General features: G+C 38.6%; 1 protein-coding gene across 3 annotated transcripts in view; it reads right to left on the bottom strand.

The window, feature by feature from the left end:
• Window positions 1–26,936, bottom strand: part of smarca2 (SWI/SNF related, matrix associated, actin dependent regulator of chromatin, subfamily a, member 2) — a 60,613-nt gene that overhangs the window by 18,911 nt on the left and 14,766 nt on the right. For 2 of the 3 annotated variants that reach the window (XM_039802942.1, XM_039802945.1), the window contains 19 exons: window positions 26,696–26,869; window positions 26,045–26,215; window positions 25,305–25,355; window positions 21,534–21,664; window positions 20,995–21,052; window positions 20,597–20,694; window positions 20,022–20,169; window positions 16,606–16,769; window positions 14,059–14,125; window positions 13,848–13,958; window positions 12,124–12,366; window positions 10,297–10,410; window positions 8,568–8,672; window positions 7,733–7,819; window positions 7,031–7,077; window positions 4,666–4,832; window positions 3,653–3,816; window positions 3,184–3,411; window positions 2,104–2,181 (listed from right to left, as the gene is read on the bottom strand). In XM_039802942.1, coding sequence (XP_039658876.1) covers window positions 2,104–2,181; window positions 3,184–3,411; window positions 3,653–3,816; window positions 4,666–4,832; window positions 7,031–7,077; window positions 7,733–7,819; window positions 8,568–8,672; window positions 10,297–10,410; window positions 12,124–12,366; window positions 13,848–13,958; window positions 14,059–14,125; window positions 16,606–16,769; window positions 20,022–20,169; window positions 20,597–20,694; window positions 20,995–21,052; window positions 21,534–21,664; window positions 25,305–25,355; window positions 26,045–26,215; window positions 26,696–26,869 — 2,406 coding nt within the window. The remainder of the gene's footprint in view (window positions 1–2,103; window positions 2,182–3,183; window positions 3,412–3,652; window positions 3,817–4,665; window positions 4,833–7,030; window positions 7,078–7,732; window positions 7,820–8,567; window positions 8,673–10,296; window positions 10,411–12,123; window positions 12,367–13,847; window positions 13,959–14,058; window positions 14,126–16,605; window positions 16,770–20,021; window positions 20,170–20,596; window positions 20,695–20,994; window positions 21,053–21,533; window positions 21,665–25,304; window positions 25,356–26,044; window positions 26,216–26,695; window positions 26,870–26,936) is intronic. The other variant, XM_039802944.1, reaches the window with a different exon arrangement.

Here is a 26,936-nt window from a genome sequence, read left to right as displayed (position 1 = left end):
AACAAATGATGACATTTAACCTGAAAAATGGTCTCAACCTACAATTGTTTTGGGGGTAGATGTAAGACAACCAGCTGTCAGCTTCTCTTCTTTAAAGAGGTGATAGAATGCAAAACCGATTTTACCCTGTCATAGTTGAATAACGACAGTTTGGTGGGTAAATAGGACATACATAGAAGCTCAAAATCCCACTGACACCCCTTTACTATGAAAATCTCATATTTTGAAACTGCCTCTGAAAACGGGCGAATCCCAACAAAGCTGAGTTGCTTGCGCAAGCGTCTCAAAATCCGGAACCTTAAGAGAACAGTCACGCCCCAACATTTACATAGGCTACACAACTGACCTGAGATCAGGTAGTCTTCTGAATCTAGCTAGGTCACGCAGAATCTCTGCTATTCCATTACAAAATTCACTTCTGAAACTTTTTGTCGAAAATCAACCATATAAAGCTCGAATATGGGCCGCTTTACGAAAATGGATGGCTAATTGCAAATTTTCTCCGACTGTGTGCGGAGTTTAGTGCCGGTGTTGGTGCTGCCTGGGTTGCTACGCCAGCCGCCCTGACCGCAGTGTCAGCGAGCTTGTTACGCCCGCAATCTTTTACCGCAGCCCGCAGGTTCCAGTTAATCTTATAATGGGTATGTGTGTTGAGTTATTTAAACAAACAATCGGGTAAAATAAACGCCTCTTGTCCGCGAGTCTCATTGATAGAGCCGTGGTGAGATGGAGTCCATCAATGAGAGCTAGCTAGCCTCCTCCTAACTCAAAAATACATTCAATTGAAATCCGAAATCGGACAAGTGTTAGCTAAGCTTTGTAAGACCTTGAGGAACCTGTAATATTCATGCCGTGACAAAATTCAAACTGTAAATATACTTTAGTTATGCGAAAGTGAGCAAGCTGCGGTATTTCCCCATTGTAATGAATGGGACATATAGCAAGCAGCTGTTCGTCCTACAAAGACGCCTTGCGTTCATAAAAATGCCTTAAAATCAAATCGGAAACAACGGTTAGCTTTATAAGACATTGGGGGAATGAGTTGTATAAGTGGCGTGACGAAATTCAAACAGTAAATATAATTTAGTTATGTCGAAAGTGTAGCTAGCTAGCTGCGGTATTTCCCCATTGTAATGAATGGGACATATAGCAAGCAGCTGCTTGTCCTACAAAGACGCCTCACGTTCATAAAAATGCCTTAAAATCAAATCCGGCACAACGAGCGATAGCTTTATAAGACATTGGGGAATGATGTTGTATAAGTGGCGTGACGAAATTCAAACAGTAAATATAATTTAGTTATGACGACAATGTAGCTAGCTAGCTGCGGTATTTCCCCATTGTAATGAATGGGACATATAGCAAGCAGCTGCTTGTCCTACAAAGACGCCTCGCGTTCATAAAAATGCCTTAAAATCAAATCGGACACAACGGTTAGCTTTATAAGACATTGGGACATTCAAAACCGTAAATGTATTATTTATAAATATAGTTATGCCGGCAGCTGGCCGCGGAGCCCCGTATGCAGTATCCACAAAGGGTGACTTTGCCCTGGGTATGGAGCCCAGCAGGCTGTGCTCGTCAGACTGTGTGGAGCTCCTAAAGTCCACGACCGTCTTACCAAATTTGCAATTAGCCATCAATTTTTGTAAACGCGGCCCATATTTGAGCTTTATATAGTTGATTTCTCGCTTAAAAAAGTCTCAGAAGTGAATTTGGTAATGAAACATTGCAGTGTCTGGAATATGAGATTCTGTCGCTTCTAATGTGGTTGTATTGGGGATTCGCTCAACCAATCAGCGCGCGTCTCTAATGTCTGCGTATGGCAAGTCGCTCAACCAATCACCGCGCAGCTCATCTAAATATTCATGACCATACCATATTTGGAAGAAAAGCTCTTGTTACAAATAGGGCCAAAACACAGGGATGCATAAGGGCCCATAAAATATCAACCAGGCCATTTTCAGCCCAACCAATGTTACATACCCCATTAGGAGACCATAAGGAACAGTGTGAAATACCCTATATAATCATTCTATCACCCCTTTAAGACTATTTTGGAGTTTCACTCTGCAAATTAAATGTCGATTAGATCTTTTTTACCATGAAAAGCTCAAATTCATCTTCATTGCGGGCTATCATCTGGTTGAGGGTTTCATCATCGGGTATCTCATCTTCTTCCTACATTTGGAAGAACATCAAAAGACAGTTTTAACTGTTTCAGGAAAACAGAAGCCACGCATGATCAGTTCAAAACAAATCAGTCACATACAGCATACAGATTTAATCAAATAACAGATAAGTAATTGAGATTGCATTACAAAAACATGTGATATTATAAGTGAAGGATAGTTAAGTCGCTGAGGAGCTGTCTCTGCAGTAATTCAATCAAAACCAGTATGCAAAATTTTTTGCCTCGAAGCTTCGTTTAATCAATGTACTGTAACTAACGTTGTACGGCTCACTGTGTTTCCGCACGGATGATTATTACAAGCTCACAACGGACTGACGGCACAGATTATAAAATGAAGGAAGACAGCAAAAATAGTGAGGGGTTAAGAGAAGAGACAAGCGAGAGAAAATGACAGAAACTTTAGGATCATTTTAAGCTGCAAACATGCTGCTACATCATCTCTGTAGAAAATCATCCATTCCACGGAGCGAACCCGACACAAGGTAGGCTGACTAATGTCTGCTGCTCTCGTCCACCGCGCTGTTTTACACAACTAGCCTACAGCATGCTAATCTGCGATGTTTTACAAACAAGCTAAAATGAAAGCTTCCGGTTTGTAATCTAATGGTTTATTAGTTTGCTACTAATCTTGACATTTTGACACATTCTTGTAAACTTAGCTGCTGCCGGAGACAAACCAGCCCCTCCCCCCTGGAGCGGTTAACAGCATGGCTAATTAATATGCACGTGAATGACGTCACCGGACCATGCCTGCTTTTGTATATTTGCTATTGCTGTTCACTGTAAAGCAAAAGTATTGATCCGATTAATCGATGAAATAATCGGTAGAATACCTGATTTCTAAAATAATCGATAGCTGCAGCACTAATTTAGGGCCTCCTACATTCATATATACAAATATCAAATCAAGCACAAATACCTTGTCTTACTTCCAAGATAAATAATAAAAGGTATAAAATAAAACCCAAGTTATAAACTTAAGAGTGTACCTCATTCTGCTCCTCGGTCTCTAAAATGGCCTGGAGGAATGCACGGCGCTCATGGCTCGACGACTTCTGGTCAAACATGCCCGCCTGGATGACCTTCTGATCCACGTTGAGTTTGTATTTGGCAGCTGCCAAGATTTTCTCCTCCACGCTGTTGACGGTGCAGAGACGAAGTACACGCACCTCATTCTGCTGACCGATGCGGTGAGCCCGGTCCTGCGCCTGAAGGTCCTGGAATCAGCAGGTGAAAGAGGAAATATCAGATCATTTCATATCAGTTGCCTCAATGTAAAAGAGGAAACGTAAAACACCCTTTAGTAAATATCCCTTTTAAACTGCTTTGGCGTCTTCTACCAAGAACTGCCAACGCTATAAACAACATAGCGGACACTTTCTATGATCAGGCGTTCACAATGAGAGCACAAACACTGTCCTTACAGGTTATAATAATAAACTCTCTGCAAGGATGTACCTGGTGTGGGTTCCAGTCACTGTCGAAGATGACGACAGTGTCGGCCGCCTGCAGGTTGAGGCCGAGGCCGCCGGCTCTGGTGCTGAGCAGGAAGATGAAGTACTGAGACCCTTCCTCATTGAATTTCTTCAGCAGGGCGGCTCGGTCCTCAGACTTGGTGGTTCCTGAAACACCGAAGCACAATCATTTTTGAAATGAAGAGTCTGCCAAGTTATCTTTGGAAAGAGTGCAACTTTTTCTTATTCTGTATGATCTAAAGGCTATTGAAAGTCAAAGTGTCACCTGTATACTGTGCCTCATCTCTGAATAATTTAACATTTTCAGAGGTGTCTGAAAAGGCCATGTAGTGTCTCTAATTAAGCAGGGTTTAAAATGTGACAAAATGCAAACACCCACTTCATACATCTGATTAAATTATGCTAACTAGAGAGGTTCACAGTCCTCAGCTGCATATCCGAGACAAGTCTCTTAATTTAGTTTGTTTCTGAAAGTGCTGAGTGGATGGTGTAAAACCTGATTATCAAAATTATATGCTGATTCTTTTTATTCCTTTTCATTCTTGGGTTGTAGACCAAAATACTTATGTGAATTCATTGATTTAAACTTTTCACCTCAAACAAAAAAATGTTCGTCTGACTTTCACTTTCAGCATTTTATAAGCTTCTCTCAAAATCCTGAATTACTGCCAAAAAACACACATAACACACTAAACTGCGAGTTACTGCAAGGTGGTGTGAGACCGGCCTGCTTGCATAGAGCACGCACAGAGCACTTTAACCAGAGAACAGCCGGCTGAGGTGGACAAAACTCAGTAGAGTACAGTAAAGAAAGGATTGGACTTTGCTTTTTTTTTAGCTGGTAAGTACATACACATATGTCCTGATCAGCACCGATATGGTTTGGGACACCTCTAATAATTATTTATTATACATTATACACATCATTAAAATGTAATCACCTGTAGATTTGATGATGATAAAATGTTTAAAACATAAGTAGGGGTCAGAGCTTACCGTCAAGACGTAAATACTGAAAGTTTCGGTAGCCAAAGTAGTCCTCCAAGATTGTCATGAGAGTGGTCATTTGGCAGAACAGCAGGACTCTGTGGTTGGTGGCCTGCAGCTTTGGCAGGATGCGATCTAGGAGCTCAAACTTCCCAGAAGCTCGATACAGATCAAGCCTGGGTGGAGGTAATGAGGCAAAACATGAGTCATTATTACCAATATATTGATTATTAAAGTCTCAGTGGCACCTATTTTGACAGCGGTTAATGGTCTAATTGGCAAATAATGCCCTGACGCTGTTTGTTTGGTGTATTGTTTCTGTAACGAGAGTCTACAGTCATGGTAGCAGCTCTGTGAGGCTGAACTTTGGCCCAACAGGGCTTTGATTTTTTTAAGGGAAGTTTCACTGAGAGGTCACCTCTGATGCAGGAACACCCTGATCATCCCCCTTTCCCACCCATAGTGTCCTATTTATTTATTTACAAATGTACATACTGTAACTACACTTATACATGTATTCTACTGCTCTTCATACTATTAATCCTGCACATCCACTTATTCTCACTACTCTTATGTTACTTTTTCTGCACTACAATGGTACTGTTAACACACTGCACATAGCTGTACATACTTGTATATGGTTCATACTGAATATCCATATTTTATTCTGTTTTTCTTATAATAATACACTGAATTTATCTATATTATTCTTTTTTTACTACTATTATGTTACTGCTGCTACATTGCACATATATGTACATGTTGTTCATACATTGTTCATATTACATAGCCATATTTATTCTGCTCTTATAAGGTAACTGCTAATACACTTCACACATTTATATTTAATTTATATTACTCTAAACCACCTTCTGTAAACCAACTGTACATTTCTTGTCCTGTCTATACTTGAATATCACATTGCACTTTTCTGCTCTTTTTGCACTTCTGGTTGGACGCAAACTGCATTTCGTTGTCTTTGTACTTGTACTCTGCACAATGACAATATAGTCAAATTTAATCTAATCTAATCACATTCACACCTGGAAGCTGCCCCACACAACCACAGTCTGATCTGGTGGCCACTGAGTAGCTCCACTGCCATAGACAATCATGTCATGTTAAGCGGCTATCAGACTTGTTAGTCGCAGCGTGTGAGTCCCGTAACGTTACCGTAAAAAAAAGTTTTAAACACTATGAAGGTAAAAAACTGCCCAGGAATTTGTGTAACAACAGGTGACGGTGTCCTGCAATAACAAGGCAGTCGCTTCATCGCCTTTTATTTTCTTTTTTCCCATAAATAAAGCTGCCGGAAATGTTGGTTTCCCCTGCCACCGCCACCAAAGCTTCAGATATTGGCTGTTGAAAAGCACCGAAGCTTTGTAGCTAAAAAAAAAAAAATGGTATTCGGTAAAGTCCTATTTGCTTCCAAGTACCAGATAGTACTGCAGAGATGTAGCAATTATCTGACACACTGGCTTTTCACATTTATACAATGTATTCTCACATTAGGTATTTAATTACTGTACTGCTTCAATGAGCTTAACACAAAGTCAAACAAAAAAAACATGACAATAACACTGCACACAATGTTGTTAATAAATGTCAATCCATTTGTTTGTTCAGAAAAGAAAAACAAGTGAATAGATGTCAGCGGCTGGTGTTCTATAAACAATCTAGTGTTAATGAGTGAAGTATTGATTGGATGTTCAGAACAACGCAGAACACATAAATGGGAGCCACAACTTGTGTTGTTAGTTGGCTCTTCTTTATGCCACAATCATCAGGATACTACTGGGCTGTGTTATCATCTGACCCCTCTAATTTCGCATTTATAAGCAGTACATAAACATTAATAACTGGTTAATAACACACTACAATGTAGTTGTAAGCAGATATGCGTTTATTAATGTTTTCATTCAGTCCTTCTGTAGGCACCTATTGGCAAAGGATGGTTTATAAACAGATAATATAGTAAAACACAGTTGTAAAAAAAGTTTTCATAGAGAAGTAGGAGAAGTCTTCATAGGAGAAGTTATAATTATATTATTATATATATAAAAAATATAAATAATGTACATTAATAAACACTTAAACATGTACTATTAGTATTTTATAAAAAAAAATAATGTATAATAGTAAATGTTATATGGTGCTTATGAATGCTAAATAGGGGAGGTTAAAGTGAAGTGCTACCAAATCACTTCATAACTAAAAAAAGTTTTTAAGCTCATACATATAATACATCTTTGAAGGCTATGTTCATACACATATAGGATTCTGTAATTTCTTATGATTTCTAGCATTGGATGCTAACAACACAGTAAAATAAAGTGTGCAACTGTAAAGGAAACAAGTTTTTTGGCTGACTTACCCACTGATGACACCATTTTGAAAGCCCAAGTGCTCAGCAAAAGATTCCTACAACAGAGAACATTTACCTTTTTAAATAAAGAACTAGCATCTACAATTTTAATTTGGCTGTCCTGGGGATAGACTTCCACACCCAAGTCTCTCTTCTTAAAAAATAAGCCAGGAACTTTGTGTTTTATAAAGGCAGACTGATTATTACTTTAAATCTTTACGTTTACAAATTTTTTATCATGCAATACTTGTTTTAAAGTTATCACAAGAACATAAACAATGTGAGAAACCATCCCAGATGTTAGTGCTTGAACAAAAAGTTTAACAAGAGATTTGGATGAAAGAATTACCCAAAGAAAAATGGGGGTACCTCTCCAAGACAAGCCAAGGCAGGCCCTATCTCGCAATGTTAACACAGTGTGAATTTTCCCAGTCGGGAACTAATTTTTCCGATTATTCTGCCACCACTTGAATGCAGCAAAAACACCCTATATCCTAATGTTAACTAAAGTGAAAAATAACTTGTGTATCCTCCTTGCGATTAGGATCCGCTCCCAAATGTTATGTGTTCTTCCTTGGCCAATGCTACACCCTTCCACAAAGTTTGATGAAAATCGGGCCCGGAGTGGAAACCGGTGTCATATTTTCCTGTGTCAGTATTTACAAGCTTTTAACAGCCAGTATCAGTGATCCTGGTGTTAGCAGCACTCACCTCAATGTGCTGGAACATGTATGGATGGTTGCAGATCTTCTTCAGCTGCATGATAGTGTTCATCAGGGTCTTTGCTCCTCCTTTGCCCTGGAGAAAATTACAACATGAATGAAAAACAATAAATGCCAGATCAAAACAATGATACTTGTCTTCATGCTAGTTTAAACCTGCAATGACAGCATTAACATACGTATCATATCACTGCCATTTCTCTCAACCCCTGTGCAGGTGGTTTAGAAAACCTGCACTGAAAACTACGTTAAAGCTACAGTGCGTAGTTTCTGCCGCCCCCATGAGGAATTCTAAATAATGACAACACCACTCCTCCAGGCAGTTGCTAGTAGCCAAGGAGGACAGGGAGGATTAAAAAAACATGATGGACTCTTCAGAAGAGGTAATTATCTTCACTAAGGTTTGTGCGCCGGAAAGTCACCCGATGCCACAATCTTCTGAACACAGCCATACTGAGAAATACAGAGAGAGTTGTGTGGAGCTGATAGTCTTAATTAGCTTTGTAGCAACTCATTTGGCAATAGCTTGAATGTAACGGACGTTCACTAATACCAAAAAGTCACGCACTAAAGCTTTAAGGCTAAGGCTAAAAGCCTTGATCTAGCTTCAGAAGTACAATAAAAGCTGCAATATACTCTTCATCTTTTGAAAACGTTCTGCGCAACTATAATTCCAGTAATACAACAAAAATCAGGGACCTTCTGATGTCAGCCGGAAACCCTAAAAAACACTTAGCTCTAAGGTCCACGGCTCAGTATGTCAGTATGTCGCACACTGAAAGCAGAAACATACAATTAAGCCACAGGGGTCTGAGTATGTTTACCTTTTTGTCTTTCTCTGAGCCGTCAGTGAGAAGGATGCCTCTCTGCATGTGGCGGTACAAAACCTTCTGTATGGCAGACATGTCACATTTTACGACATACTCCACCTGTGTGAATGACAATAGACAAATGCATCAGTGAAACCGTGGTACATTTTCTACACTTCATTCTTCTTGAAAAAAAAAGGAAGCCAAAGGATGCCAAAAAAGGAAGGAGGGAAAGAAAGGCACATTACAGTGCAGATACCTTCCCATAATTTACATACAAAGGACAATCTCTAAAGGTTCAGTCAATGCAAGTCATTACATTTATAAACTTCTTAAAGTTACTCAAAAGCATGTTTTAAAGAATCTGGGCTGGATAATGATTGATCTTAAAAGTTAAGAGTGTTCATCTTCTTAAGTTCTTTACTGTCATATGCAAATACAGTGAAGCAGTCGTTGGCAATGACATTCTTGAATCTCAGGCTCCTTCCAACAGTGTTCTTACAGATATGTATAAAAATAATCATTTTAACTAGAATCTAAGACATACAAAATATAAATCATAGGACTATAATATATCATAAAATATTACTCTGATACTCATGTTAAACCTAAAATATATTAGGCGAAGAGAGGGAGAAGAGGACAGAAACTGGCAGATCAATCGCTGAATTAATTTGTGCGTGTTAGTTTTATTTTTTAAACATTATTGCTCATTTTACATTAAACACTACTTAACAAAAAACACCAGTGTACATGATAAAAGCACATTAAAACTTAAAACTTGGAAAAAGCATGTCTCGCTGGTTGCTGGAGCTTCTAAAGATTCTGTTTACATCGTCCAGGAAGGTCGGAGTCACTCAATAATCTAAGATCATTTCTCAGAGCGCCTTCTGTTTTGATGCCTTTGGAAAACACCTCTTAACCTTAAGAAAATGGCTTTTACAATCATATTAGCCTGAAGATGCTTCTGGGAAACAGGGATGGTCACAGTATGATAACAAGGCATTCGTGTTGCCTTGGTAAATTAATTTAAACCCAGGCCACAGAGAATATTGGATCTTTATGAGGCTTTATCAGGTTTCTGCACAGCAGCCTGATGTGCCAGACATACAGAGCAATTGAATATAATTTTCTCTCCGAACCACGGTGCAATAAGGACACGTACAACAAGTATAATATAAAAGATAAGAAACATATACAAATAAAGATAAAAAAAGATAACATGTACAAATAAGATAAAGAAAGAATATATACAATACAGTAATCAATTCTAAATAGTGCAAATGTAAGGCAGAATCAAACAGTACAGAAAACTAAAGATGAAGATATTTGAAATCAATGTTCTTAATTAATACTTACAGATGGAAAGTTGCTCTCTGTAGCAGTTACAAGGCTATAGCCTCAAATAATTGATGAAGTAGTGCTAATTTCAAGTATGTCAAACTCTGTGCCCCCGAGTTTACAGCCCCAAATTTAGAATAAAAAAATGATTGCATTTGGATCGTTCATACGTGATCATGAAATAAGCAAGATAAGACACACTGTAGAAGTTAGTAACCACATAATCGGAAATGTTTTTGGTAATGGCATGGCTCCTTTATCTGTACATAAAAACATGCTCTGTTGTACATTTGCCAGTGTTTAGTTGGAATATACACATTTAATGAAAACAGTTAAGTTTCTGCAAACAATGCAGCAGATATAATCATGCTGCATCAAACCAAGTTCGTATGTTTAATCTCACCTTCTCTGGCAGCTGAGACTCCACCTCCTTCTTCAGTCTGCGTAGCAGGAAGGGCCGGAGCACTTTATGCAAACGCCGGATTATCAGGATGGTCTCCTCCTCATTCAGGTCGACCTACATTAGTCAGAAAGCATAATACATGACAGAATGTTGTGTTATGCATACGGGGCAGCAGGATGAAGCACTACAGTAACACGTTGTGACCTGCTGATGAGTCCTTAAAACTGCAGTATAACCTAATAAAAAAATAACAACACATAAACAGGATATATTACACATTAATAATTTGCATAACTGTGTCTGAATTCTCCTTACTCTGCTTACATTAAAGTAGATGCTTTTGTTTGTGGCCGGAAGTTAGCCTAGTTGTCATACTAAAGGTACCCTGTGGAGTTTTTTGACCACTGGTAAGGATACGGAGATATGTGTGTCCCTTTTTTAGTTGTATTGTGCACACGCACATACTGCACATGATGTGCGTGGGCGGCCCAATACACCAGTCCTGCTGCCGCTTTTGCACCATTTCACCGGTGCTATATGACCCTTAAGGGCTCAGCCAATTACTGTGGAGCCCTGCTTGAACTGCAAGATGGACAAAAACAAATTAATTGCGTTTCTTAATATCCATAATTCTACTATAACAAAATTGGCCTCGTACGGAGACCATACAAAAAAAGATATTCACTCAGCGAAATACCAGCATGCTTAGCGGCTACTAAGATTGTTAAAAGAAGACACTGTTTGAGTCTCCCAAACAGCTCAGCTCTGCCTCGCAAAGCTCCAAGACTGTTTCACTTGCTTGCTGCTTAAAAATAAACAGTTCTTATTATTTGAATTTTCTTTGCAAAGTGACCTGCTAGTTAGAGCCAACCCTGAAACAAATTTGCAAACTCAAAAGAGTTAAAGGAGAGTTATGTTTTTTTTTTTTTTTTATTATTACAGCAAATTTGGTGGACAGCTAAACTTACTGTGACCTTCTGTGAGCAAAGAGAACAGTACAATCAGAACATGTGAAAAAACTTGACAAAAAGAAAAACTTTCACATTGCGGCACCTCTAACCGATTGCTAATAACAGTGTTGGTTTGTATTGGACCTTTACTTTGGAAAATTATAATAATTCCATTTGTCGTCATTCAGAATGTTCCCTGAGTGTTAATTGTTAAATGTCAAACATGTCTTATGCCTTCAAATAAGCTTTGTGTAACCTCAAACTTTATGACAGTTCTACTAAACTTTATACTCTACATTATTTGTGCTTTCATTTCAGTGGAAATGACAGGTGGATGACTGTGAAGGGAAGAAACGTTCTTGGGGGAACAGATCTGAAGACAGACCCATCTGAAAAAAACTTTCATCAGCTTTCAGTTGATGTACAGAAAATCTAAAACTTATCTCAAAAACATTCAAAAAGTGACAAATACATACTGTATGTTCTCAGGATCAAAGGATTCTTATAGCACTGGTTCTCAATATGAGTTCTCTCAGGGGGTCAGAAGACAATTTTTAACAGCTGCAAGCTGCATTTGGGATGGGAAATATCAATTCCTTCTTGTAGTTTTAGTTTTTTTCTTGTAACACACAATAGATGTGGCCTTCTCTGCTAATTTATCTAATGTAACAACCGAGGAGATAAAGTCATTGGTTGAATCGTTGCCAGTGTAGCCTTGAATGCTTTGTTCTTACTGTGATTCTGGTACTCGAGATAAACGCCACACATACAATAACTAAGTGGAATAAAAACTGAATTAAGCTCAAACTATTTGATCTACTGTATGACACACGTCCACCTAAAAATGTTAATCCAGGCATTTCCTCCTGGTACATACCCTCTCTCCTGTCATGGCGAACGGAGCGTTGAACCATTGCTCAAAGGTGCTGCAGCTCTTAAAGATGGTGGGCAGGAGGAAGTTGAGCAGGGCCCACAGCTCGGGCAGCTTGTTCTGCAGAGGTGTACCGGTGAGGAGGAGGCGGCGGGGGGCCACATAGTGGGTGTTCAACACCTGGGTCAGCTTACAGTGGTGGTTCTTCATGCGGTGACCCTCGTCCACAATCATGTACTTCCAACGAATCTGTATGTGGAAGACAACTTATTAGACTCCCATTTCTACACTTTGAAATAGTGGGGGAAAACATTTCTAAAATGGCATTTAAATATTTTTGATGGAAAAAGAGCCAAGGAGTGGCTGCAAAGAAGAAAAGTTTTGACTTCCTTTTCTGACTGCCCCCAGGCTACACAACACTACTGCATACTAATGAGAAGTTTCTTATTCCCTCTGTCATTTCATATGCTTATAATAATTGTTTTTAGACTGATGTGGAAAAATTTTACATGTACACAATAAAAGAGCAAACATTTTGCTTACTCTGAATTATTTTGGCTACTTACCATCATATGTTTATTACATTTCTGATGCTTGGACAGAAATTATAAAACTAAGTAATATAAAGCTTTACTGTTACTGTTAAATCCAAAAGAAAACAAAAATCTTCAGAAATAGCCCCATATAATAGTAATATATGGGACTTCACAGTTGTCGACGCTATAAAGTAACGGCTAAGTACCAGATCAGACTCACTTTGCCCTCCAGAGTGGCCTAAACACAAGCCATGGACTGAACAAAAAGCTGAGCACACACCTGGAGTTATGATGAATGAACAGCTCCCATTAGTGGAGAGTCTGATAAAGTGTGTGTGTGTGTGACTGAATTAAAAGGCAGCTCCTTTAAGTGCTTTTCCAGCCTGCATCCCAACTACCGTGAATGTACCTGTGCACAAACACATAGTACACTACGGGAAAGAGGAATATATTCCCAAATTGTGTGAAAAAGGGAAAAGTATTAAAACTGTCTGCAGCATCGACTGCGTACATATGACATCCAAGGAACGCAACTAACACAGCATTCTATTGACTACTGCAGTGCACTGTTCTCAGGTCTCCCCGAGAAGTCAATAAGTCATTGCAGCTCACAGAGAGCGCTTCTGTTGCCATTTCTCAAACTGGAACAAAGAAAAGAGCTCACGTTTCAAGTTCAGCACTGGTGTCAAGTTAGCCCATGTCAGTGTAATGATCCTACTACTCGTCCACAAAACTATTGTGGACTTGCAGCTATAATGTCATAATGCTGCTGTAGGGTGCTGTATGTCCCCATAGAGCCCTCAGATCCACAGACTATCTGCTTACTGTACCAAAAACTCAGACAAAGATCTATAATGATGCCGCCCCCTGTAGTTTTAGACCCAAATAAAATCACTCTGGATCTGCTGATTTAAGCACCTGCTATAACTCAACTTCGTAGATCTGTCCTTACCTAGAATCTGTTATTACTGCCTCCTTGACTTCTTAAGTAGAGCGACCTTCAAACTTGCACTTGTGTGGTGAAATCTCAGTCATTTAATTTACTGATTAGCAGTGTTGTAGAGGAAACTTTCTAAAGTTTTAAGTTAATAAAAGAGTAAGTATCTGGAAAAGGTGTGTGACATGATGTGTATGTGTGTGAGTGCAAGTGAAAAGTGGATTATACTGAGAGGACAAAGCTTTGAACTCCTTCACCTTGGCCAGTATGTGCTTGTCCTTAATGATGTATTCATAGGTGGTCAGCAAGACGTTGAACTTCCCACTGCGGAGTTGAGGAACGAGCCCACGGCGCAACACAGGGGTGCCCTTCCATGGGAAAGACGCAGAGAAAAAGACAACTTTCTGTCAGGCAACAGCCATAGCAACAAAAAAAACTAAGAAAAATAGCATACAAAATTATTCTTACCTTGTAAGCAATTTTGACCACAGAGGGTGCCCACTTGTCAAGTTCATAGACCCAGTTAGACAAAGTCCTGGCAACAAAAAAATAAATAAATCACCACACGTTACAGATATGTAAGAAATTGGTCTGAATTCTAAACACCCTTCTAGGAACTTGAGGAATCACACATTAAAGGGCAGAGTTTTCACTGAAATGTCTTTAAGGTAACGAAGAAAAAAGAAGAAAATTGCCCTTAAAGTGGCGAACTAAATTGTAGCTCACAATCTGAGACTTTTCTTGGAGGGCTTTCCAGGCCCCCCGTGGCAGATCAATCTCTCTGTGATGTTCTGTTGTTTATTTGGAGAAAGGGAGACCTCTAGTGGTGACTCCTAACGTAATGTAATGTTTATGTTGTACTAGCAGTCTTGCTACAGTTCGATGATACATGGTGAAGTAAACGGTCACATATTTTCTCTCTGGACTTAAGTTGGCCAGAAAAACGTTTGCCTGTAAGTACGAGCTCATACAGTTATCTTGACATTGAGTAGGCCTACTACGAATAGTAGTAATGAAGTCCTTTGTTAATGAAGTTAAGTTATTTTAAATGTGTGTTTAGCATATGCTAAACGTTAGCATCGTAATGGAATTTCCCATGAAGGTTAGCATTAAGCTAGCGCATTTGTTTCCTACGTTTTTAACAGAAAATATATAAATATTGTTGTATAATCAGAATGAAATATTAGATGTACAGAGCTAGACAGACAGTGGTACAAAATATACAAAATAATAATTAAAAAAAAAAGTAAAATTAAATTTTATTTTTTAAAAAAATAAAAATAAAAAAAAAAAAAAAAAAAATAAAATTTAATAAAAAAAAAAAAAAAAAAAAAAAAAAAAAAAAAAAAAAAAAAAAAAAAAAAAAAAAAAAAAAAAAAAAAAAAAAAAAAAAAAAAAAAAAAAAAAAAAAAAAAAAAAAAAAAAAAAAAAAAAAAATAAAAAAAAAAAAAAAAAAAAAAAAAAATTTGTGGAGTAGGGTTGAATCAACTGCACCCCCTGGGCCACCTTGGAGAGGTGGTCTCCTGCCGCTTCCAAATGAAAGCTGGAGTGGTTTGTGTTTGAAGAATGTGAAGGGATTCATGGTAGCAAAACAGCAATGGGCAACAACACATTTAGACATTTAAATGAATGATTGAAGAGATTCCAATATTTCTATCTCATGCCTTTAAAAAACAAGAATAATGACATGGAAGGATTGCTGTTAGACTGTTTTGTCCTAAAACATTTCAAGTTTATAAGTTGGAACAATTTAATGTGTCCTTGTTTTTGCAACTTATTTCAGCTGGAAGGTTTTGCTAAAGTTTTGCGCACTCCAAATAGCAGAAAGCCGTAACTTCCATATTGGCCCGAATATAGTTTTATTTTTTTTCTTCTGAAAACTATGTTTGAGAAAGTGTAGGTTGCAATATATTTAGTTACTAGAAAATTATGTATTCACAAAATCAGATATTATTTTTGAATGCATTGAGTTTGTGTAACAAAGGCTCCTACAGAATGTTACATAATGGATGTTTGTAGCAATAACGTTGCTAAGCTAGTGATTTTCTTCAAGTCTGTTTACACTGTGTCTTTTAGAGTTAGTCAGCACTAAAAGTGTAACATGCAGGAGTTTTCGGTGGTTCGTGCACGTTTTGCTCACACAAAGGAACATTCCTAACGAGTGGAAACTAGTCGAAAAAATGTCTTCTGACATCTTTACTACAGAGACATACCAGGGACCAAATCATCGTCAAGCAGCCAAAATCTAACGTACCGGTGTCACTGACCATCACAATGAAAAGCGCAAACAGAGACAGAAATGCTAAAAGCCAGAGAAAATAAAACTTTTAAGAGCCTGTGACTGAAAGACAAGCTTCACAAATACAGTATATGAAGAAGTGTTACATTTTTACGAGAGAAAAAGAATGACAACTCTCTTCTCCTTGAAATAATGGTACCTCGTGGAAACTGTCCCAACAGGACTATTTTGATCTTCAAAAAAATTAAAAATGTTCTTCCAAAAACAGGTGTTGGGAAGAGAATTGGTAAGGGTCATCTTATAATCAGGGTTGTCTTATATTCAGGCCAACAGGTATTACACCTGATAACTCGGGGTGCGACGAGACACTCAGCTCACGAGACGAGACACAAGATTGGGTTCACGAGAACGAGACGAGACAAGATTTTAACATTATTTTAAAGAAAACTTCAATTAAGAAATATGACTGACTGTCTTTACTCAGAGAACCAAGGTTACAACGTAACCAAGCATTTCACTGCAGCAGTAAACAAGGAAGTAGGCTGCTTTTGTATTCATTTATGACCATTTTAAGAGGAGGGGAGAACATTTCTCTTTGTTTAATATCCTTAAAAGTAAAGTTAGGTTTTGCTTTCTGCTTGCGACTCATTTAAAAAAAAAGAGAGAGAAAGAGAGCAATCTGCGCGAGTCAGTGCCACATTGAACTGCACGCTGCAGTCCGTGTGTGTGTGTGTCAAAATATGAGCCATGATGGATGGAAGCTGAGGAGTACTTACGAGAGAGGAACAATAATGAGAAAGGGACCGTTGATCCTCTTATGCTCCATCAGGTAGGTGATAAGAGCGATGGTTTGGATGGTTTTGCCGAGGCCCATTTCATCTGCCAGGATGCCGTTTAGATTGTTGTTGTAGAGGGACACCATCCATTCCAGCCCCTGGACCTAAATAACACAGAGAAATAAAGTTCTAAAAATATGCTTGCAGAGAAATCATTCACTCTGCCTGTATTATTTTTTTTTCCTCCAGCACATAAAAGATATAACAGATGAAGACAGAGAGTGCTAAATGGCTTGTTTTCTTCGACCAAATATAATTTAATATCACGTAAGATGAAGACAATCAGCAAATTCTCACAACTGAAAAGCTGAAACCAAAGAATGTTCTCCCTTTCTTTTGAAAATTGACATTATTGATTGTTTCGATTATCAAAATAGTTGCTAATTAATTTTCTGACAATCGACTAATCAATTAATGGAGTAATCATTCTAGCTCGATTAGAAGATAATTAAAAAGTGGACTTTTAAATGTGTCTCTTCTGCCGGTCTACATGTAGAAGTACAAACCTTTATATGCGTCAAAAGAAGTTAATTTAATGGTTTTTCATAGTGATTTTTCCAAATGCACTTTGATCTCATTGTCACTTTGGCATTTTATATCCCAAGTGATTTAAGCGCAGTGGCACAATATCAACTGTGTTACCAGCTGTGTAGCTCGCCTGTGTCCTTTGGGAAACAATCAAGAGAAAAGACAATACTGAGAAAAAGGAAAGGGCATGAGGGCACTGGCAGCAGAAAAGGGGACTGCCAACCAATTACCAACTGCAGATAAGTTGATTAAATGCCGAGCAGAGCTAATACCACAGAAAAAAGGCTGGTAGAGGGTAAAATGAATAGAAAATAATAAACTGCCCTATACGAATGTCAACTTCTGTAAATAAATTCATGTCTGTTACACGGATCGCTGTTGACACAGCACATCCAATTATTGTACTGGTGACATCTCTCCAATTTCCCCAAGGAGCTGACACAATGTCTAATTTAAAGCATGGCATACCATCAATCAGAGGAGTCCCAGGACAGCAGCCAGATTGGAAATAAAGAAATGTTAGCAGCATCCAATTGTCAGTCCCGTATCTCTTGTAATATACTATCCTTCACTGCCATCCCCACTCACTACACCAGAGACAAGATTATCGTGTCACTGGAAAACAATGTGTTAGCATCTTTGCGAACAGACAACTGTCTTTAAACGTGACTAGGATGACTGAGCTTATAGTTGCCTAGCAGCAGGTATGTTTTATATGTTAGTACATGTCTATATTGTGAAATGATTAGTCAATTAATCGATTAGTCGATCGGCAGGACTTTAATCTGCAACAATGTTGAGGAGTAAAAAACCCACTGGCTCTAGCTTCTTAAAGACTGTACAAGACACCATGGGCTATGGGAACTTAATTAAGAAGTTAATTTTAAAGGATAGATTCATATATTTTTTTATTCACATGTCCATACAGTATGTCAAGAGTTAATTAGGGATGGACCACTATGGATTTTTTAGTGCCGATGCCGATTTTTGGAGCAGATACTGCTTTTGCTCCCTCAATTTACATCATAAAAATGTAAACCCTGCCATGCTGGATTTGTTTTTGGAATCTGCTCTGCCATTTCTTTAAAAATAATAAAGAAAAACACAGATCAGTGTCACTTCTGCAATCATCTTACATTCATACTCATATCAATTATGTGTGCAATGTGTAACATATGGATGGGTGCACTGCATATGGTTAACTGTGCAAGGGTAAAAGGCTTTCATCAACATCTACAACACAGCCTTGATGATGCATTGCTTGCTGACATATTATAAGACAGATATAATCAGGTCACCACAAATTGTCCTTTGTCAACACATTTAAATAATTTAAGAAAACAATAAACCTGAAAAGCAGCCATTGAAATAAAGTGCTTGAAGGGCAGTGCATGGTCTGCACGTGAACTGCAGCATCTCCAGCAACACAGAGCTGCCTGTCGACGCCTGTCTGTAAATAATGCTGGGAAAAAACTATCGCCGAACGCAGCAGCCGCGTAAAAACGCAAATATCGGACCGATATATCGGTCTATCACTAGAGTTAATCCATCGCTGTCATTGTTTCCTCCTGACCACAAATCCCTTCCTAATATAATTCCAATGTAAAAGAGGGTGGACAAAATCCACAGTCCTGGTTCAATGTAAAAATGTATTCCAAAGCTTTGGTCTTTTAAGTGTGTAAAAATAATGTTTCCCCAGACAGCGCTTTCTTTTCTTTCTTTCTTTCTTTCTTTCTTTCTTTCTTTCTTTCTTTCTTTCTTTCTTTCATGGTGGAGCAGTAGTAGTAACAAATTTAGGGCATTTCTGACCTAAATCACTGTAACTTTGAAAGATACTCACTTTATGTCTCAGCTAATACATTAATATGCACAGATTGAGGATTTAGTCAGTCATCGTTTATATTGGAATTGCATTATAAAGCTACACAATCAATAATTCTTTCAATTTTATATGTACTGTACATGCGAGTATTGATTTAATCATTTAATGCATAGCGAAAATAATCGATAGTTGCAACCCTGTGCTAGAGTATTCAAGTCTTAAAACATAAGGGTGTTTGGAATCTGCTGCCACTTGAAGCATAAGCAATAAGAGATTATCACTTAGGCCCCTTTCACACATATACTGCAACCTGCTATTATCTAGATATTACTTTAGAGAAGAAAAACAGAGCCAATACAAATTTAAATTCACAATGCTAGTCCAAACTAGTCAGACTTGTCTAGTGGTGGCAGCCTGAACCAAGACAAGCTGTCCAAAACAACAGTTGGGAAGTCCCGTCAGCTCAAGCCAAAAGTCTCCAGCATTTCCTGCTGCCGAGGTCAAACAAAATTGAACTACAAGAACAATATCTTGGACTTCCCTAAAGTGAAAGAAACCTTCCAAAACCCGTGAACACAGTTAGAAAATTTAGCACAATGTAGCACAATGCACACAATACTGAAGAATGGCTCAAGTTTTAGTATAGGTATATAAGTAACTGTATATATATATATATTTTTTTTTTTTTTCATTTGTATATATGTTCTTTGTTCTTTTTACATTTCAAAAATGAACCTTGAAGATTTGAGAAAAGACTCCAAAATGGGGTTTTTTTCGATATAAATTGAAATGATAAGTGAAAAAAGTAAATTAGTTTGCTTTTTGTATTAAAAATGTTGTTTGGCAGAAAGGTAATAAACATTCAATTTGAAACTCATTTAAAAAAGGATTGCTGATAAGAAAAAAAAACAATAATAATATAAAGTACAAAAACAAAAACAACCACTGTTCAAAAGTGAGCGAAGAAAATAAGAGGGAATGCAAGTGAACGAGTGCATGTGTGTACCTGATAATGTTTGAGTGAGCCGTTGATCAGCAGCGACGACTGCTTCTCCACCCTCTCAATCACAGCATGGGCCACACCATAGTAAGACTGGGAGCTGGTTTGTCCAGTAGGAACACTGTACTCATCATCCACATCCTGCTTGGCTGATCTGAATGTGTGAGTGATGTTAAAGAAAAGAGAGTATTTGAAATCCCTCATTCCCGAATTATTTTTTTTATTTTGATGATCAGTTTGAAGGCGTAGCTGGGTCTGACGCTGTGAGCTCAGCTGGAGTTCAGCCAGAGCTCCCGGCTAAATTCAATACATAATCTAACAGAGCTTTATTTATTAATATTTATTTTATCTTTAATCTCAGTGTCCAAAGTTTTGACTGATTCACTCCCACATAAGACTCCCGTCCCCGCCAAAGAAGAATCTGTAATAGAAACTTCCTCAGCAAAGTACACTATACTTCCAGTAAGCTAAGAATTGGACCTTAAACTTTGTTTCAAACTGATGCAATTCCTGGACAGAAAAAAAGGGCCCTGCCAAGTGAATCTGAGATAGCGGGAAGAATAATGCATAAAATACATTACTCGATAATGTGCTTGGTAGCCACCACAAACATTTCAACTCCATTGGGATCGATGATCTTCTTGTCCTCCGTCTCTGCCTTGGTCCCCTCCTCTTCCTCCTTATAATGCAAAGTTGATAACACATGACTGAGAGCACACTTAATACAATAATAAGGCACAAACAGATCACAAAAGTAGCTTTGATGACAACATTACTGAAGAGCATTCAGCTATAGCCCCCTGGTGGATTTTGACGTGTGAGTTTAGTGTCTGTGTGTACAGTATATGTGGAGTTGGTCCAACTGAGATGTGGCTTAAATCCTGTTTTATAACATTTGCATGATTTGAAGTATTGCAGGTTAGGGAGGCTGATCTGAAATCCTCCACTGTTGGAGCTCATTAATAAGAAAGTCACTGACCTCCTCCTCAAACTCTGAGCCGCTCTCCTCACTGTCCGACCGCGGAGCGACTTCATATCTGTTTTTTTAAGCAGGAAAACAAGGGAAATCAAAAGTACAGTTACTATAATTGTTTTCAGTCTGCCACATATAAAAATAATAACCACCTTCAGCAGAATTAACAAGCAGCAGCCCCCTAAAACAGGCAGGGGGGGGGGGGGTTGTTCCTTTGGGATGTTGAATACTCACTTAACCTTGACAAACTCTGCATCCTTTGAAAGCATACAGCCACACAATTCTGTTCATATAAACTTTTTAAAGATCACACTATAGCTGCAAAAACAAGTGCTTATTTAAAAAAAGAAAGCCGACGTACACTGTAAAAATCACGCGCCTGCTCGCTGTTACACGCATATAGTGTAAGTGAAACCAGTTAGAAAAGTGCCACATACAGAAACTCACGATATTTACTTAAGAATTCTTTCCAAAACACAAAAATAACATCACTTTAAATTTGTCAGAGTTTGACAACAGTTCTATGCAGTAATATGCCTCCTCACCCAGGGTTCATCTCGAGCCAGGCCTCCAGCTGGCTGGATTTGGGAGCGTCCGTTCCCTGCAGAACTTTCCCAGTCTCCGTCTGAATCACTTTGACTGGCAGCTCACTCATTTGGCTGCTCTCATCCATGGGCTGCAGGACAAACAAACCACAAGGAGAAACGTGTAGATAGATGTAGATTATGTTGGAGCACTTTACACAAATGTTAATGTTCTTCGCGTTTTTTTGATAGAATAAAACATATGTGCTCTCAAGCATGTAGGATCTCAGGCTGTTACATCATTTGTTAAAAACATCCTATTATTCGTTCAGACACGAGAACGATGAAGTACATTATCTCCACAAATCTAAATAAAATCTTTACATCAGCAGCTGTTGATTTGTTGCAGTTTTTCATAGCTGCTTATGATAAAAGGGCCTACAGATATAAGTTTATGTAAATTTTGGCACTCAGATCGACCATCGATGATTGAAGAAACGAGCACCGAGTGTTGTTTTCCCTGCCGATATTAAGGAAATCCCGGCTCCCTACTGTGAATTTACAGGAGAGGTTTCTGGTGGAGTGGCAGGTCTGTGTGCGGTGGTAATGATCTTTTGATAATCACAGTCGCTTTTAACAATGCCAGACCGGCAAAATAGATCCGACTGCCCAACCCTAGTAAATATAAAGCTGACCTCACCTGACAATTGCATCATTATGACAAAAAAACAGAAATTATCTGGCGTGTATTTCTGCCTGTATTCAAATTCAGACGATTTTACTTGACATGACTTCAAGTTCTGTTTTTCCTTTAATGAATCATTGTTTCAAATGGAACTAGGAGGGATAATAAACCCCAGTTCCAAATCCATTCATTAGAATCCAACATCTGGGACTTCCACAGCCCTGTTAAAAGGATAAACAACTGCTGGAACATTAATGAGTGTTTGTTCCAAAATGGGCCATTGAGACCTTGGCATATCCATTTCTAATAGTAGAAAAAGGAGGGAGAGCACAATTAAAGGCTGAGGGAAACTGTGAGCGAGAACAAACACAGCAGATTTCCATTTTTTTATTGTTGTATTACTTACAAGATGTGCAATTTGCTTCGGCTGTACTATCACCTAGGGTGCAGTGTGCCTCTGAAAGGATAAGTACTGTTTGATCTGACGCACATTTGGAAGACTGAGCATAGGGCTGCACGAATAATCTAATTGCAATAGTGATGTCACTCTGTGCGATTACCAACTGCAAAAAGTGTGTGCTGTGTGCATAGCTTGACACTCTAGTCTCTGTGTGCACTGTAGTCTCCACTTTACAGACAGTATTAACAAGAGAGGAAGCCATCGTGTCTTAAGAAGCTTGGTGTTTTTATTGTTCTCCGTTCACTCACTTTCCTCTTGCTTTTCCCTCACACAGCCGCTACGCTCATTTCTCTGTCTTACCCCTTCCCCTTCCCCTTAGTTTTGCGCATTCACGTGAGAGTAAGGGCTATCCCAAATCTCGTTTTGATCGAGGGGTAGGGCTAAGGGGAAGGGGTAGATACCCCTTGGTTTTAAGCAAAGTCGCAAGCTTACTTGAAAGCAAGGGGTACCCAGAATACACTGCGCAGCCGGCAACAATGGCAACCAGAGAGACCCATAAATGTAAGTATTTTCGGCTAGTTTGCTACGCTAACGCTAACGTGACATTGCTTATTTGCACAACAGTACCGCATTTCTCTGCCTTGAATGGACTCCATGCATGTTTACAGTTTTAACTAAACTCCATTAGCAGCGAATTTCGTTTGATATCCTTGCATAACACTACTTGCTTTGGAGACATCGATACGTGCTTTACATTTACCGTCCTGTATCACACACAGGGACGCATGAGGAAACCCGGCAGCTCATCCACTTTCAGGCTGAAAACGAGCAGAAGTTTCTGTGTTCATGTTGTAGCCATTCATTATTGTATTGGTACTGTATTATTGTAATCATGTGGAATTAATTTCTGTTCATGCACCTGTACATTGTTGTTGGTTATGATACAGGACACAAATGAAAGAAATGGGGTTGGAGGGAAAGGTTACTGGCCAACAGGCATCAGACTGTGGTCTGGAATTTCAGAATAGCTGTTGTTTTTTTGTTTGTGATCTTGTGTGTCTTTTTTTAGTTTTATACATTTGAGTGCCTTTTTTAAATGTGTGTGACATGTAAGTTATGGTTCTAATAGTTGTAATAATGTTATGTTTACTTTATTGGGCAATAAAGACAGATTTGTGTTAACAAAGAAAGTGTTTCTGAACATCAATGACATTCAGTGATTAACTGAGACAGATATACAACACACCATGCAGTGTGTATAGAAATAGTTATTGCAAACAGTATGTATGATGACGTAACCAAGTGGTTTCTCATTTCATAGGGGTATGTTTTCACCCCTACCCCTTACCACTCGGTTTCGAGGGACAAGGACTAGGGGTAAGACGAAGGGGTAGGGGTAAGTGGAAGGGATAAGACAGAGAAATGAGATTCAGCCTAAGTCCGACACTGCTCACAGTCGCTCTCCTCTCTTGCTTCAACAAACGCACATTACGTTCTCACTCTCACTTGTGGTTCTGTGTCGAATCTATACTTTGAATCTGCCATCTGAATAATCTACCCCATGGATATATTAAGCGCTACCGTCCTAACAACATCCACAAAAGTTCTTCATTCTTTATAATATATGTATTTTGTAAGAATTACATTTTTTTTATTTATTGTTCTATTTATTTCATTTGTACTGTTAAGCAAAGCAAACATGTCTATTTCGATAAGATTTCTTTTGTTAGTGAATGTGGTTATTAAGTTATTTAAAAAGTACACTTGCAGTGCACTTTTTTAGGTTTTTCTCTTTATGCTCGTTTAACTGTGTATGTTCAAGCTGAGAAATACACAATTCCAAATTTTGTATTTTGTGCATTTTCCTTGATAATCAAGCAAGTAGACTCATGATACCATTATATCGCAATCGCAGTATTGTAAATCGCAATATGACTTTTGTCCAAATCGTGCAGCAGGTAAATATCTTCGAAGAACAAAGGACTAAATTACAGACTGAGATCCATCTATAAATCAGGTAAGAATGTGAAATTTGTAATACCCTTTAAACCTGCAATAACTGTTTTTTGGCCAACTGGGGGCAGGAGAAACAAGTATGTGAACACAACATTGACATCATCTACATCAACAGTTACTTATTTACACATCCAGCAGTTACGAAGCAACTTATTCTATCATTTATTTGGACTTGCGTTTCTGTCCATCTGATGAATGAAAGTCCAATATTCACTCTCTCATAGCTCTGGTTTTGGTCTCTGACAACTCCCGAGGGAAATATCTGGCTCTTTAGCTGCTAAATGTTCCACTATGTTCACCAGAACGTCGCAAACCATTTGGTGCTGGACAACGTGTACAATGGGTTGTTAGTGCCTTGTCACTGAAAACAGCTACATTCTGTGGCCGAAACGACGCTGTGTGAATCACAACAGTAAAGTTGTGGGCCAACCAGCCAAACAATGAGCTGAAACCTACTATAAAGCTCTACTATACAGAGGGGAACTGCAGTTTTAGGTGATAATTTTCGGTCAGTTTATTACTATGTGCGACCCGTTTCACATAGCTATATTATTTTCACATCGTTATTGTAAAAATCTTGTTTATAGCAGCTTTAAAACCAATAGGTACACAGCAGGTACTCAATGTTAATGACATGACAAAATGGGGGGAAAAAAGGGAAAATATAACAACTTAAAGCTCTGCAGCTCACCTCTCCATCAGGTCCAATGGCACTGGGGCCTTCGCCATCTCCATCCGCCATCTAGACATGGAAACCCATTTAGCTGACATACCATTACAAATGTTGTTAAACGTAAGGTATGTTTTAAGTATAGGTAACACCAGCATTAGATAATCTCTCAGTAATGGTTGGCTATACAAGGGGCTATAACACTGTTTCCTCCATTACTCTGTTTAAAGAGCAAGGAAGAGCTCTTCAACAGGATTATCAAAGGTCATGTAGTGTGCTTTGTGTCCAGTCAAAGACGACACCAGATGAGTTCAATGATTAGTTCTGCCTCTCTGACAGAAGGTGTGAAATTATGTCGGGGTACTCTCAGTCCACCATGACATTGAGTTTGAGACCCTTTTAATGCTTTAAGTCACAAGGAGGTAAAGTCATCCTTGACAATTACCACATTGTCATTCTGGAAGAGGTTTGAAATAAACAAAATAATGAACCATGAGATTGAAGTGCTTTTAAGGCATAATTCCTGCCACAATTGGTGGTCAGTGCTCCTAGGGAGGGTTGGATTGACTTTATGTAAGGACAGACACGCAGCAACACTGAAAGAACATGAGCCCCAACCTCATTGTACTGTGTTTTGACCAAAAAGGAATAGATGTTTTTCAGAAACTAGCAAAATACAAATCTGACATCTGTCAGCATAAAGCAACCTGATCATCCTGTAAATGATCACCATTTGACCATTTATCTTCCTATCTTCCTACCTTCTTTTTCTTCTTCTTCTTCTTCTTCTCCTTGGCAGCTTGGGCAGCTTTGTGTTCATACACAAGGGTTGTGAGGTTGGCCACGTATTCATCCGTCTGCTGCAGCAAGTAGGCCAGACGCTTGTCCTTCTTTTGGTCAATTAGTTTTCGGTAGCCTTCTTCATCTTCTGCCTGAGTGGGGCGGGGGGGGATGGTGACAGGATGTTAATGGCGGAAGAGGACCAGAACTTCTTGAGGACAACCATCGGCAAAAAGTATTATCTATAGCTTCATAATATTCATTCAAAGCCAGTTAGATCTGTAGCTCTGGTGTGCTAATGTATCAACCTAATATACCCAATCAGTGTTGTAGCACATACGAAACATATTAAATCAAGATCAGTTATCTGTAAGACACCTATTAATTAAATACTGTAAATAAATAGTCTCTACTTAATACAAAACTTAAGGTTATGGATATAACCCTGGTTCTCTGATAAGCATGAGTGAGTATCTAAAATGTTTTATAGACAGGTGCCTCACATAATAAACTCCAATAAAGAACCAAAAGTTTCACCGTTATCAGGTAAAATTCGTACGCCATATAGGACTGTGAAACATTTACTTTTAAAAGGTGTGATATAATGTTTATTTAGATTTTCAAGCTCTTACCATGAGTCTCCTCATCCTCTCCTTCTCGATTCTCTCGGTCTCCTTCTTCTGTTCCCGCTCTGTGTTGGTGTGCCAGGTGGCGATAGCTCGGGTGAGTTTCTGCATTTTACCGGACATTGAGCGGTGATACTCTTTAAAGTCCTTTGCATGCTGAAGAATACTGTTGAGATATTCCTGAAAAAACACAAAACTTGTTTTAGTCTAAATGCTAATTTGCGAACGCTGAACAATATGAAAAGAG

The sequence above is a fragment of the Perca fluviatilis genome, chromosome 6, assembly GCF_010015445.1.
Source record: "Perca fluviatilis chromosome 6, GENO_Pfluv_1.0, whole genome shotgun sequence".
In the NCBI taxonomy this organism is placed as follows: Eukaryota; Metazoa; Chordata; class Actinopteri; order Perciformes; family Percidae; genus Perca; species Perca fluviatilis.
Note: the sequence above shows the minus strand (reverse complement) of the source record. Positions and strands in the feature narration are given on the sequence as shown.